Source organism: Enhydra lutris, unplaced genomic scaffold (genome assembly GCF_002288905.1).
Source record: "Enhydra lutris kenyoni isolate GAN:26980312 unplaced genomic scaffold, ASM228890v2 scaffoldscaffold65, whole genome shotgun sequence".
NCBI lineage: Eukaryota > Metazoa > Chordata > Mammalia > Carnivora > Mustelidae > Enhydra > Enhydra lutris.
The window spans coordinates 7,781,581-7,794,525 of NW_019154149.1; the positions used below are offsets into that span (position 1 = coordinate 7,781,581).

General features: G+C 43.4%; 1 protein-coding gene across 3 annotated transcripts in view; it reads left to right on the top strand.

Annotated features, from left to right (window-relative positions):
* LOC111158945 (ATPase phospholipid transporting 11C) overlaps positions 1 to 12,945 on the top strand; it is a 188,197-nt gene that overhangs the window by 158,321 nt on the left and 16,931 nt on the right. For all 3 annotated transcript variants that reach the window (XM_022521289.1, XM_022521287.1, XM_022521288.1), the window contains exons 24-25: positions 5,395 to 5,522; positions 11,028 to 11,163. In XM_022521289.1, the coding sequence (XP_022376997.1) occupies positions 5,395 to 5,522; positions 11,028 to 11,163 (264 nt within the window). The remainder of the gene's footprint in view (positions 1 to 5,394; positions 5,523 to 11,027; positions 11,164 to 12,945) is intronic.

Below are 12,945 nucleotides of genomic sequence, written 5' to 3' on the forward strand. Positions count from 1 at the left end.
TTTGGAAGGTTGTGAAGAGAGTTGAATTTGGGGAGACAGCGCTGTGGTTACAGTGGTGGGGAGAGAGCCTGTTTACGGAGGCTGCCGCAGATTATCATGAGCAGTGGAGTGCAAAAATCGGAACTTTTAGAAGTCTGCTACAGTGGGAGATGTGCCCAGCTTAAAGGTGCTCAGGTGGCAAAGCAGGGTGGAATCCTAGAAGTGACACTGTGGTCTGAGGATCTCCTGGGTAACAAGAACAGGTGACACTGTTCCCAGGCATAGGAACATGGGGCACCTGGGGGGCTCAGTCATTAGGCATCTGCCTTCTGGCTCAGGTCATGATCCCAGGGTGCTGGGATCGAACCCCATGTCAGGCTCCCCGCTCAGCAGGAAATCTGCTTTTCTCTCTCCCCCCCCCCCCCCCTTGTTTTCCTTCTCTCCCTTAGTCTCTCTCTGTCAAATAAATAAAATGTAAAGGGAAAAAAAAGGAACATGGAAGACAGTTGAGAACAGTGAGTCTTGGTGCCGGCTTTCTGCTCTGTTTTGCCATAAACTATGAACCCCTGCATGGTCATGACCACTCTCCTGGCAGGGGCTGGCAAACGAGCAAAAGTGTGGCAAGACCCTCCCCCAGAACAGTGCTTGTCTGTGCTGTGGTAGTCCTTAAAATTCAGAGTTTTGAAACGCAGTCATGTAGCTGAGATTAAAGATTAAAAAGCTCGGACACAGACCAGTTGAACGCAGGGTTCTGACAGAATTCAGGGAGTGATTGACTGTTCTTTGAGGGCTCACTGAGGAGTGGGGTGGGGGACTTCCAGTTCTGGAGTTAGAGAGTGGGGCACCACCATATTCATCCCACCCATCAGTGCTGATAGCCTTCCGGGGGGGCAAAACAGCACCACCTAGTGGATTCTGGAGCTGCTTACACCAAGCCCCACCCCCCTAAGCCCCAGAGGTGCATTGCACGTCCACCAGAGAATCATCCCACAGACTGCGCCCCCAGAAGACCAGCGCAAACAATGTGCTCACACCAAGTTTACTGGTCCTAGAGTGCTGCAAGCTTCAGTTCTAGGGGAAAATGGGATCTAGCTTGCTTTTTACTTTTACTACTTTTTTATTTTTTCATTTATTGTCTATTTTTTCAATTCATTTTGTAAAACTTTTGATTAATTTAAAATTTGTATTTATATATACTTTATGTTTTTGTATTTGTTTACTTTAATTATTTATTTATTGAATTTTGGGATCTAGGTTCTTTTAACAAGCAGACCAAAACACACCCAGGCTCTAGGTTTGGGTGGGGGGAATTTTTTGTTTTGGGGGGTTTTCCTTTTTGTTGTTGTTTTTTGTTTTCTTCTTTTCTGGACAAGATGATGAGATGGAGAAATTTACCCCAAAAGAAAGAATGGAAAGTGGAACTCAGGGCTAGGGATTTAATCAAGACAGATATAAATAAGATGTCTGAACTAGAATCTTAAGAAACGATTATAAAATACTAGCTGGGCTTTAAAAAAAGCATAGAAGAAACTAGAGAATCCCTTACTGTGGAGATAAAAGTACTTAAATCTAGTCAGGCTGAAATTTAAAAATGCTATAACTGAGATGCAATCCCAATTGGAGGCCATAAGAATGGGGATGGATGAAGCAGAGGAGCAAATCAGCGATAAAGAATATAAAATTATTAAAAATAATGAAGCTGAAAAGAAGAGGGAAAGAAAGGTAATGAACCACAAAGATAGGCTTAGGGAACTAAGTGACTTATTAAAACATAATATTCATATCATAGGAGTCCCAGAAGATGAAGAGAGAGAAAAAGGGGTAGAAGGTTTATTCGAGTAAATTATAGCTGAAAACTTCCCTAATTTGGGGAAGGACACAGGCATCAAAATCCACGACGCACAGAGAACTCCCATTAAATTCAACAAAAGCTGACCATTGCCAAGACATGTCGCAGTCAAATTCACAAAACAGACAAGGAAAGAATCCTGAAAGCAGCAAGGGTAGGGGGTCCTCCCATAAGGGAAGACAGATGAGGTTCACAGCAGATCTGTTCACAGAAACTTGACAGGCCAGAAAGGAGTGGCAGGATATATGCTACATGCTGAATGGGAAAAATATGCAGCCAAGAATTCTTTATCCAGCAAGCCTGTCATTCAGAATAGAAGGAGAAATTATTTCCCAGACAAACAAAAACTAAAGGAGTTTGTGACCACTAAATCAGCCCTGCAAGAAATTTTAAGAGTGATTCATTGAGTGGAAGAAAAAAATAGAAGACCAAAATCATCAAAGACTAGAAAGGAGCAGAGAACATCACCAGAAGCACCACCTCCACAGCTAACACAATGGCACTGAACTGATCTCTTTGAAGGTAAATGGACTAAATGATACAATCAGAAGACAGGGTATCGGAATGGATAAAGAGATCCATCTATGTGCTGCCTACCAGAGACTCATTTTAGATCTAAAGATACCCACAGATTGAAAGCGAAGGGATGGGGGCATCTAGGTGGCTCAGTTGGTTAAGCGTCCTGATTTCAGCCCAGGTCATGATTTCAGGGTCATGAGATCAAGACCCATGTCGAGCTCCACACTGGGCATGGAGCCAGCTTAAGATTTTCTCAAAAAAAAAAAAAAAAGAAGAAGAAGAAGAAGAGAAAAGATTCTCCCTATCCTTAAGCCCCAACCCGCCTCCCCCATTTGCACACACTCTCTCAAAAAAAGGGGGGCCAAGTGGGGGGATGGAGAACCATCTGTCATGCTAATGGATGTCAAAAGAAAGCCGGAATAGCCATACTATATCAGATAAACTAGATTTTTTTTAAAGATTTTAGTTATTTATCTTAGCAAATGAGAGAGCGTGGCAGGGAGGGGCAGAGGAAAGAGAGTCCCAAGTGGACTCTGTGCTGATCACTGAGCCCAACGCAGGGCTCAGTCTCACGACCCTGAGATCATGGCCCAAGCCGAAACCAAGAGTCGGACACTTAACCAACTGCACCACCCAGGTGCCCCAGACAAACTAGATTTTATTTTTTTATTTTATTTTATTTTTTACAAACTAGATTTTAAAACAAAGACTGTAACAAGAGATGGAAAAGGGCATTATATCAGAATTAAAGGGTCTATCCATCAAGAAGATCTAACAATTGTAAATATGCCCCCAACTTGGGAACACCCAGATATATTAAATCAATTAATAACAAACATAAAGAAACTCACTGCCAGTAATAATAGTAGAGGACTTAAACACCCAACTCAGAGCAATGGACAGATCAGCTAAGCAGAAGATCAACAAGGAAGCAATGGCTTTGAATGGCATCCCCGACCAGGTGGGCTTAACAGATACGCAGAACATTTTATCCTAAAGCAGCAGAATACACAGCCTTTTCCAGCACACATGGAACATTCTCCAGAATAAATCACATACTGGGTCACAAAACAGGCCTCAGAAAGTACAAAAAGATTGAGATCATACCGTGCATATTTTCAGACCACAATGCTATGAAACTTGAAGTTAACCACAAGAAAATATTTGGAAGGACCACAAATACATGGAGGTTAAAGAACATCCCATTAAAGAATGAATGGGTCAACCAGTAAATTTAAAAAGAAATTTAAAAAAATACAGGGAAGCAAAACCTTTGGGATGCAGCAAAGGCCATCATTAACAGGGAGGTATATTGCCATACAGGCCCACCTCAAGAAGCAGGGAAAGTCTCAAATACACAACCTAACTGTATACCTAAAGGAGCTGGAAAAAGAACAGCAAATAAAGCCTGAAGTTAGCATAAGGAGGGAAATAATAAAAATTATACCAGAAATAAATGATACAGAAGCAAACAAGCAAACAAGTAAAAAACCAGAACAGATTAATGAAACTAACAGGAACAGTGGAGCCTCTCGGGAAGAGAGTATTAGAAAAACCTTGGATCTGGGCTTGGGACACCTGACTGGCCACATCAGTAGAATATGCAACGCTTAATCTCGAGGTTATGAGTTCGGACCCCGTGTTGAGTGTAGAGAATACTTAAAAATAAAATCCTTTAAAAAAAAAAAAAGATTTGGGGCACCTGGGTGGCTAAGTCAGGAGTGCACCCGACATGTTGGAGGTCCAGTGAGGAAGGCATTGCTGCTGGATTGCAGTGAGCAAGGACCAGGAGAGATCTAAGAGATTAGACCAGACAGAAGAAGCCAGATGGAGTGGAACTGGATAGCCACTCCTTTGTAGGAATGTTTTTTTCTTTTTCTTTTTTTTTTAAGATTTTTATTTATTTATTTGACAGACAGAGATCACAAGTAGGCAGAGAAACAGGCAGAGAGATAGGAGGAAGCAGGCTCCCTGCTGAGCAGAGAGCCCAACGCGGGGCTCGATCCCAGGACCCTGGGATCATGACCTGAGCCGAAGGCAGAGGCCTTAACCCACTGAGCCACCCAGGCGCCCCGGAATGTTTTTTTCTTTTAACTTTCAGAGATAAAGGAATCCCCTGCAAAGTCTGAACAAAACAGTGACTTGATTTCACTTCCTTTCTGACAGAACTACTCGGGCCATTGTGTGGACTGTAGATCAAGGGGAGAAGGAGGGAGCCATTTAGGAAGTTTTCAGGGTGGTGACTGGAGGTGCTGAGAAGTGATCTGGTCTGAGAGGTGATCTGGTTTGAGAAGTGATCTGGTCTGGTCTGAGAAGTGATCTGGTCTGTTCTGAGAAGTGATCTGGTCTGGGAATCACTTACTGTGATTTCCTGAGCACCCAGGTGGTTCCAGGCACCAAAATAGATCCTGGGGTTGCAACGGTGTGGGGGCTCTTCACGGAGGTAGAGAACATGGGATAAAGCAGATTTAGGGGAAAGTTAATGAGTTTGGTTTTAGACATTTTGAGTCGTGGATGCCTGTGGGACAGCCCGCAGAAAGGTGGAAATTTTGGTCAGGAGCCTAGGGAAGTCATGCCTGTGTACATATTTTTAGCTTTGTTTGTGCAAAGACATTTATTTAGTCCTTAGTAAATGGCCACATTCAAGATCATGAATAGAACCTTGAGAAGGTGATAGTGATACTTAAAACTATGTAAAATATTAACAACAACAAAGCCACTATGACACAGGCAGGCCACTGCCTCCGTGTAGTGTTCCCGGAGGGTTCCAGGCTTACATTTAATTGGTCTTTGTTCATCGAAAAGTCTTTTGAAAATCCGTTAGTATTTGTTGGAAATAACGTGTACATTCTGAATAAAATTATTTGGAAAGGGAGGCTATATTAATACGATACATCACAATATGTTAATTTTTGTAGTTACCAGTGAGAGTGACCTCATTTATAGACTTCTTTCGCTATGACAACAAATGTGAAAGGGAACGGTCTTGTTTCAGCTTGTGATTTTTCCAAACACAAAATTTTTTCTTCTGTTGTTTGTCTTTTCAGCCACTGTATGATGCCGCTTACCTTACGATGTACAACATCTGCTTTACATCCTTGCCCATCCTGGCCTACAGTTTACTGGAACAGCACATCAACATTGACACTCTGACCTCAGATCCCCGATTGTATATGTAAGTAGCACATGTGGTTAAAAACCATTTCAGACTTTCCAAATCCTGGGTTTCATTTCATCCATGGGTAGGAAGGATACAGTTGCCCAGCTGATTTGATTACATGGTTCTGTTCTGAATTTTTAGCTACTTAAACCATACCATTCAATAGGGAAATGGTATATGTCCTAGATGTAGGACCTGTCCATGAATGTGTGTGAACCATCTAGTTCAAAATCACTAATTCCTAAAACGAGAATCTACATTGGCATAGAGTTCTCAAGTCTCATAGGAAGATACACTATTTTTTTAAAGGTCTTATTTATTTATTCATGAGAGACAGAGAGAGGCAGAGGGAGATGCAGGCTCCCTGCTGAGCAGGGAGCCCCGATGTGAGACTCGATCCCAGGACCCCGGTACCATGACCTGAGCCTAAGGCAGACATTGAACCATCTGAGCCCCCCAGGTGCCCGGAAGACACACTATTTTAACTACCCCCCCAAAAAAAAGGCCACTCACAAAGATTTATAGTGTTGATTCCTACCTATAATGGGTTGAACTGATATTATGTTAGACTTTCTCTTTTTTTTGTTTTTAAAATTTTTATTTTTTTTAATTTTTTATTAACATATAATGTATTATTAGCCCCAGGGGTACAGGCCTGTGACTCACCAGCTTTACACACTTCACAGCACTCACCATAGCACATACCTTCCCCAGTGTCCATAACCCAACCACCCTCTCCTTACCCTCCTCCCCCCGGCAATCCTCAGTTTGTTTTGTGAGATTAAGAGTCTCTTATGATTTTAGACTTTCTCTTTTTTTAAGATTTTATTTATTTTAGAGAGTATGTGCACACAAGTGAGTGAGGGCAGGGGCAGAGGGAGAGAATCCATCCGAAGCAGACTCAGTGAGCACGGAGCCCAATTTGGGGCTTGATCTCATGACCCCAAGATCACGACCTGAGCCGAAAACCAAAAGTTCGTTGCTTAATCAACTGAGCCACCCAGGTGCTCTGAGACTTCAGCTGCCCCAGAAGCATAGCCTCCTCTACTTTGTCAGTGCTGTTTTAGAGCTGCATTGCTGGGGCTCCTGGGTGGCTTAGTCGTTAAGTGTCTGCCTTCGGCTCAGGTCACGATCCCATCTCCCTGCTCAGTGGGGGAGCCTGCTTCTCCCTCTCCAGCACCCCCTGCTTGTGTTCTCTTTCTCTCTCTCTCTTGCTGTATCTCTCTGTCAAATAAACAAATAAAATCTTTTTTAAAAAATAAATAAATAAAACTCTATTGCTGAAGAAAATAATTAACTCTTCAAGCCCTTATATCCATTTTGTGTCAGTTGTAAATGGATGCTTTTGTCTAGGATGGGGTACTTGGCCAGTTGCTTAACGTTTGATTTAATTGGGTTTTTATAAGTTAAGCCTGCTCCTAAGGATGAACATGGTAATTTATAGCAGATGATAAGCATTGCCTAATAGTGGATAGCAAATGCAGTAGAGACTCGGGTGGTTTATTTGTATGAAGTGAAGGTATACAAATTTAAGAGTTTTCTTTAACCAGTGTAACTCATAAAACCTATATTTAGTCATTGTTAGGCTTAACCGGCTTTATAAAATTTGTCATTATTTTAAAGATGGAAAGATTGAAAATTTCAAACATGCACAGGAGTAGCAAAAATAGTATTAATAGAGTGAACTTCCCTATCCTCACTACTCAGCAAAAAATGATCAGTTCAGGGTCTGTCCTAGTTCATGAATAATCCTGTTTGCTCTATTACAGACTTCTTTTTTAATAAATACAAACATTATATAAAATAGTTATTTCAGTAAGTATCTCTTAAAGATAATGAGCTAAAAAAAGAACAGTACTTTATCGTACCTAAAACTTCAACAAGCCCGTAATATCATACATCCAGTCAGGTTCAGATTCCTCCAGTTGACTCGTTTCTTTTTTTTTTTTTCCTTTAAGATTTTTTTCTTTATTCATTTGGGAGAGAGAGAGAGCATGAGTGGTGGGGAGTAGCAAAGGGAGAGGGAGAAGCAAGCTCCCTGCTGAGCAGGGAGCCCAATGTGGGACTTGATCTCAGGACCCAGAGATCATGACCTGAGCTGAAGGCAGGCACCCAACCGACTGAGCCACCCAGATGCCCCCAAGTTGACTCATCTCTTTTTATAACATGCTTGTTTGCATCAGAATGTAAGGTCCATATGTTGTACTTAGTTAATACGCCTCTTGAGTCTGTTTTAACCTGTAGGTTAACCTGGCGGGTTTTTTGTTGACAAAACTGGGTCATTCATCTTGCAGTGTTTACGCCAACCTGGAGTTTGCCGATTGCACTCTTCTGGCATTAGCATGTTCTGCTTTTCCCCGCATTTGTGGCAAGGGGATAGTTAGATCTGGAGGCGAATCACAGAAGCCATGGGAGAAATCTCACAGCACATCAGCTCCCATGTTCTCTTTTTTTTTTTTTTTTAATGAGGAACCAGGGCCCAGAAATGACTGACGTAAGTACACATGGTGTAACTAGAGGCCAGATCAAGATCGGAATTGAGTTCCCCTGATGACTAGCCCCATGTGCTTTAGCTGCCTGGTGGTTTTGAAACCCGGAGCAGCAGTGTTTGTCTCCAGACATTGTCACAGGTGTCGGTTTCACCCTCAGTAAAACACGGATAACAGTAGCTGCCGATCCTGCTCTTCCTGTGAGGATTAAATGACTGTCTACATGTAAAACAATTTAAAACAGTCCCTAGCCTAGAGTCTTCGGTTCGATAGGCGCTATTCTTACTCTGACGCCCTCCTCCACATAACTTCAGGGCTGGGCTGAGGGCTTTCATACATCGAGACTGTTGAAAACCTGAAGAAAGCTGTGGAGTACCAATCATCTTAAGGTGTCCGTGAAGTCTGAGTTAGCGAACCATGGGTGTAGGCCACAGATGATTCAGTGACTTTTCTGGAGAGGGTATACTTGCTCTGCCTTGGAGACACAGATCTCAGCTATGATTATTCTTCTGGAAACATGAAGCCCTAGTCATCCTTTGTGGCCCTCTCTGTGGCCGTAGCGCTCAGTATGACGGCTGGCATCGTGTGGCGTACTACGGATTTCACCTGAAGGGACGTAGTGACTCAGGCACTTCCCAAATACTGAAACGATCTATTTGGATATTTTCTTGCTTTTAAGAGAAATTTAAATAGTAAACCGTCGTTCCTCTATAGAGGGAAGAGGCATAGTCTGTTTCTGCTACAGCTTTAAAAGGCGAAAGAAAGGCTCCCATACACCTGCCACCTCCCATCTTAGGGAGGCGCACAGGCCTGTGTGGCAGGGTGACTGCCCCCAAGTCTTCCTTTTCTCTCGTGTTCTCCTTTGTGGAGACTCTCATACTCTGAGTTTCCAACAGCTTTGTCATTCGTTTGAGTGCAGCTAGGAAGCCTCGCATATCACCCAACATACCATGACCCTTCTTCCCATGGGTGGAAGGTAGCTCCCAGAGACAGTCTAGAAAGACAGGATCCATGCCTGCCTCAGCCCAAATTCAGTGACTCACAAAAGCCTTATGGGCCAGTGGCTGCTGGGCTCTCACTGCAACAATCTTCGGGAAGGGGTGCCTGGGTGGCTCAGTGGGTTAAAGCCTCTGCCTTCGGCTCAGGTCATGATCTCAGGGTCCTGGGATCAAGCCCCACATCGGGCTCTCTGCTCGGCGGGGAGCCTGCTTCCCCCCCTCTCTCTACCTGCTTGTGATCTCTCTCTCCCTCTGTTAAATAAATAAATAAAATCTTTAAAAAAAAAAAAAAAAAAAAAGGAATCTTCGGGAAGGTGCTTTCCCTATGGCTCCCAGCTGTCTCGAGCTGGTGACTTACCGTGTGGGGGAGTGCTTGTTTCTGAGAAGCAGGCACTTCTTTCCTTCTGCAGTTTTTCTAGGGCAAACAGCACGTTGCATTATGCGTTCCCCGAATTTCAAATTCCTTCCTGCTCCTGGAGATCCGAGTAGGTAAAAGTTACATAATGGCCAAGTTTTCAGAAACCCCCACAGTGCTTAATACCAAGTGAACAAGAATCACTTACATTGATGTTATAAAGGTGTTTCTTATACAGTCAAGCCAAGAGACAGACGTCCTGTATAGTATTGGCAATGGTGTGCTGTATGAGTGCTGGGCTACCTTCCCATCAATGTTAAGAGCAACTTGAGGGGCGCCTGGGTGGCTCAGTCAGTTAAGCAATTGACTCTTGATTTCACCTCGGGTCATGATCTCAGGGTGGTGAGATCGATCCCCATATCAGGCTCCTCACTGAGCATGGAACCTGTTTAAGATTCTCTCTCTTGGGGCACCTGGGTGGCTCAGTGGGTTAAGCCTCTGCCTTTGGCTCAGTTCATGATCTCAGGGTCCTGGGATCGAGCCCTGCATCAGGCTCTCTGCTTGGCGGGGAGCCTGCTTCCCCCTCTCTCTCTGCCTGCCTCTCTGCCTACTTGTAATCTCTCTCTCTGTCAAATAAATAAATAAAATCATTTAAAAAAAAAAAAGATTCTCTCTCTCTCCCTCTTCCCCCCCGCCACACTCTTTCTTAAAAAAAAAGAGCAATTTGAAATAGAAGCCCAAAGAACTCCTAGCACAAACCCATCTTCTTTCTGCAGCTCTGCTCCATTCGAATGAGTCGCTATATTTAACACTCTGACTTGTGCTGAGAAGATTGTGTTATTTTCACAGATTTTGAAGTTTGGACCCACCTACCGTTTATGAAAACATGACTATCCAGCTTGAAACATTATTTGACCCAATTGAAAAATTATAAAGGGTACCCTGAGACCTAAAAAAAGGTTATATTCCCAAGAAGAAATCTTGATTAAAAGAACTACCTTAGCAATTGTAGTTGGAAAGGCCGTGGTAGGTCGGGTCCATCTATGGTGTGCGCCGGCCCGCCCCCTCACTAACGGATCGAACTCAGGCGTGCTCCTACACTAGTGTTGCAAAGCTTACTGCGTGTGAGAGTCACTGGGGAGCTTCCAGAACAACCCCAGTGCCCCGCTTATACCTCATGCTGGTTAAATCAGAAGGAGGGTGGGAGTCAGGCATCTGTGCTTTTAAAGATCCCCAAGTGATTCCAGTGTGCACCGTAGTCTGGGAACCATTATGATAAGTTTTGGGGGGCTCATTATTTATCAGTGGGACTGACAAAGTCCCACTGTGTGGTTTTTATGTGGGTAGAAATGGACAATATATATAAAACTCTCAGGCCAGCTTACTGACATATAAGAAGTACTCAGTAAGCGGGAGCTGATGGTTTTTGATGATATTATTGTTGTCGGTGGCCAAGATTTTAAACTTAGTGCTTTGACTGTTTACTCAATGCCTTACTTCTGAAGCAATTGCACGGAGACGAACGTGTGGCTGGGGATGGCCCTCCAGTCCTTGGGGACGCCTCACTTCATTATAACAGGGTCACACCTGTGTGCACTTTTGGCATTTCACCGGGTCTTTAAATAGACAGCCTACAGAGATTCATTAACCTGTGGTTTCTTTTTCCATTTCTCAATAGGAAAATTTCTGGCAATGCCATGCTACAGCTGGGACCCTTCTTATACTGGACGTTTCTAGCTGCATTTGAAGGGACAGTGTTCTTCTTTGGGACTTACTTTCTTTTTCAGACTTCATCCCTTGAAGAAAATGCAAAGGTAAAAAAATACGTCATTACATCCTGGTATTGTAAGCATGGCTTGTTCTTTCTCTGTAGGCACTGGATTTATCATACACATAATCTCACTGTAATCATTTTGTAAACTTTTTCTTGAGGTACGGTATTTAGTTCTCAGAACTTTTTTAGAACACTAGAAGTATTGAAGTAAGAAACCACTTCCCGTGTGCATGGCTAACTAGAGAGCTTATGTGTAAGCTTCTAGAAGCTTAGCTCGGCTATAATTTTTAATAGATGAACAGAGTTCTTAGGACTTCAGAATTTAGACCCCTATACTGTTCCTTTTTTTTATTTTAAAGATTTTGTTTATTTATTTGATAGAGATCACAAGTAGGCAGAGAGGCAGGCAGAGAGAGAGGGAAGCAGGCTCCCCGCTGAGCAGAGAGCCTGATGGGCTCGATCCCAGGACCCAGGGATCATGACCTTGAACCCAAGGCAGAGGCTTTAACCCACTGAACCACCCAGGCGCCCCTCCTTTTTTTTTTTTTTTTTTTTTTTTTAAGTAAACTCTACCCTCCAACGTGGGGCTTGAATTGAGTACCCCAAGATCAAGAGTCGCATGGTCTACTGACTGAGCCAGTCAGGCGCCCCAAGACTTTTCCTGTTTTAGAAGTCTGGCCCCACTCACTTCCTATTAATAGTGGCCTTTCGTGCTTGGAGTTGAAGGGCATAGCTACCATATCTTTGCAGTGTTTGCCTGATAGTTAAAGGGATGGAATTCCCTTCTCTTCCTCCTTCCCTTCCACATGGGAGCATAGTGTTTTCCAGAAACACTGCACTCATCCTATCAGTGCCTTTTTAGCAAGCAACTGCCCAAGTCAGCACGTGCGGTGGGATGATGCTCCCCCAGGCTGTGTCCTGGGAGAGCACCGCTGTTGGGGCGAGGTCTTGCCACAGCCACATGGAGAGACTCGAGCCCACCACTTCACCCATGCTTTCACTGCATTCTTTCTTCACTATTTCTGGGCTTCCTGTTTAATACTTACTCGTTCTTTATCATTATAACATGAAGCAAAGCTAAGTTTCAAGAGTGATTTACTGAGTACAATAACTGTCCAGAAGCAACCCAGTCAGCATCTGCTATAGAAGTAATAGGCCCGATGAAGGTGAATTACTTCAGAATTAGGTACTACAGTCCAAAACCTTTCCGATTTGGACTAACACAAGTCAGTTTAATATGAATCCCTTAAAATTATTAATCGCTGGGGATGCCTGGTTGACTCAGTCAGTAGAGCATGTGACTCTTGATCTCAGGTTGTGAGTTCACGCCCCCTCTTGGGCACTGGGCATAGAGGTTACTTTAAAAATCTCAAAGTATTAATCCCCGAGTAACTGTGGAGGAAACACAGCTGTGGTTTAGAGTAGGAGCACATCGCAGCGGACAAGGAGAGGACCCTGTTTAGTCTGCAGGCAGGCCCCTTCGGCCTCCCAAGTCCGCCTTGCCCGTCGGCAAGAAGGGATTAGATTCTGTGATTTCTTGGGTCCCTTTAGCTTTATGGCTGCTCCTGTGACTTTCACGTTTTACTTTATTTTTATTTGGCACCTGAATGATAAAGAACTGACGATTCCTTAACAAGAGTTTGCTGCAGCAAAAATGACAATGAGCGGAAAGACTATCAGTGATGAAATGTAACATCGTGTATGAGTTGATCAAATCCGTCTTTTCGCTTCTGTTAATTTTTTATCATTTTTTTAAGACTTTTTACATTTCATTTTCTGTTTTAATGTTATGCATTCAGATCTTGACAGCATTTGGTAAGCA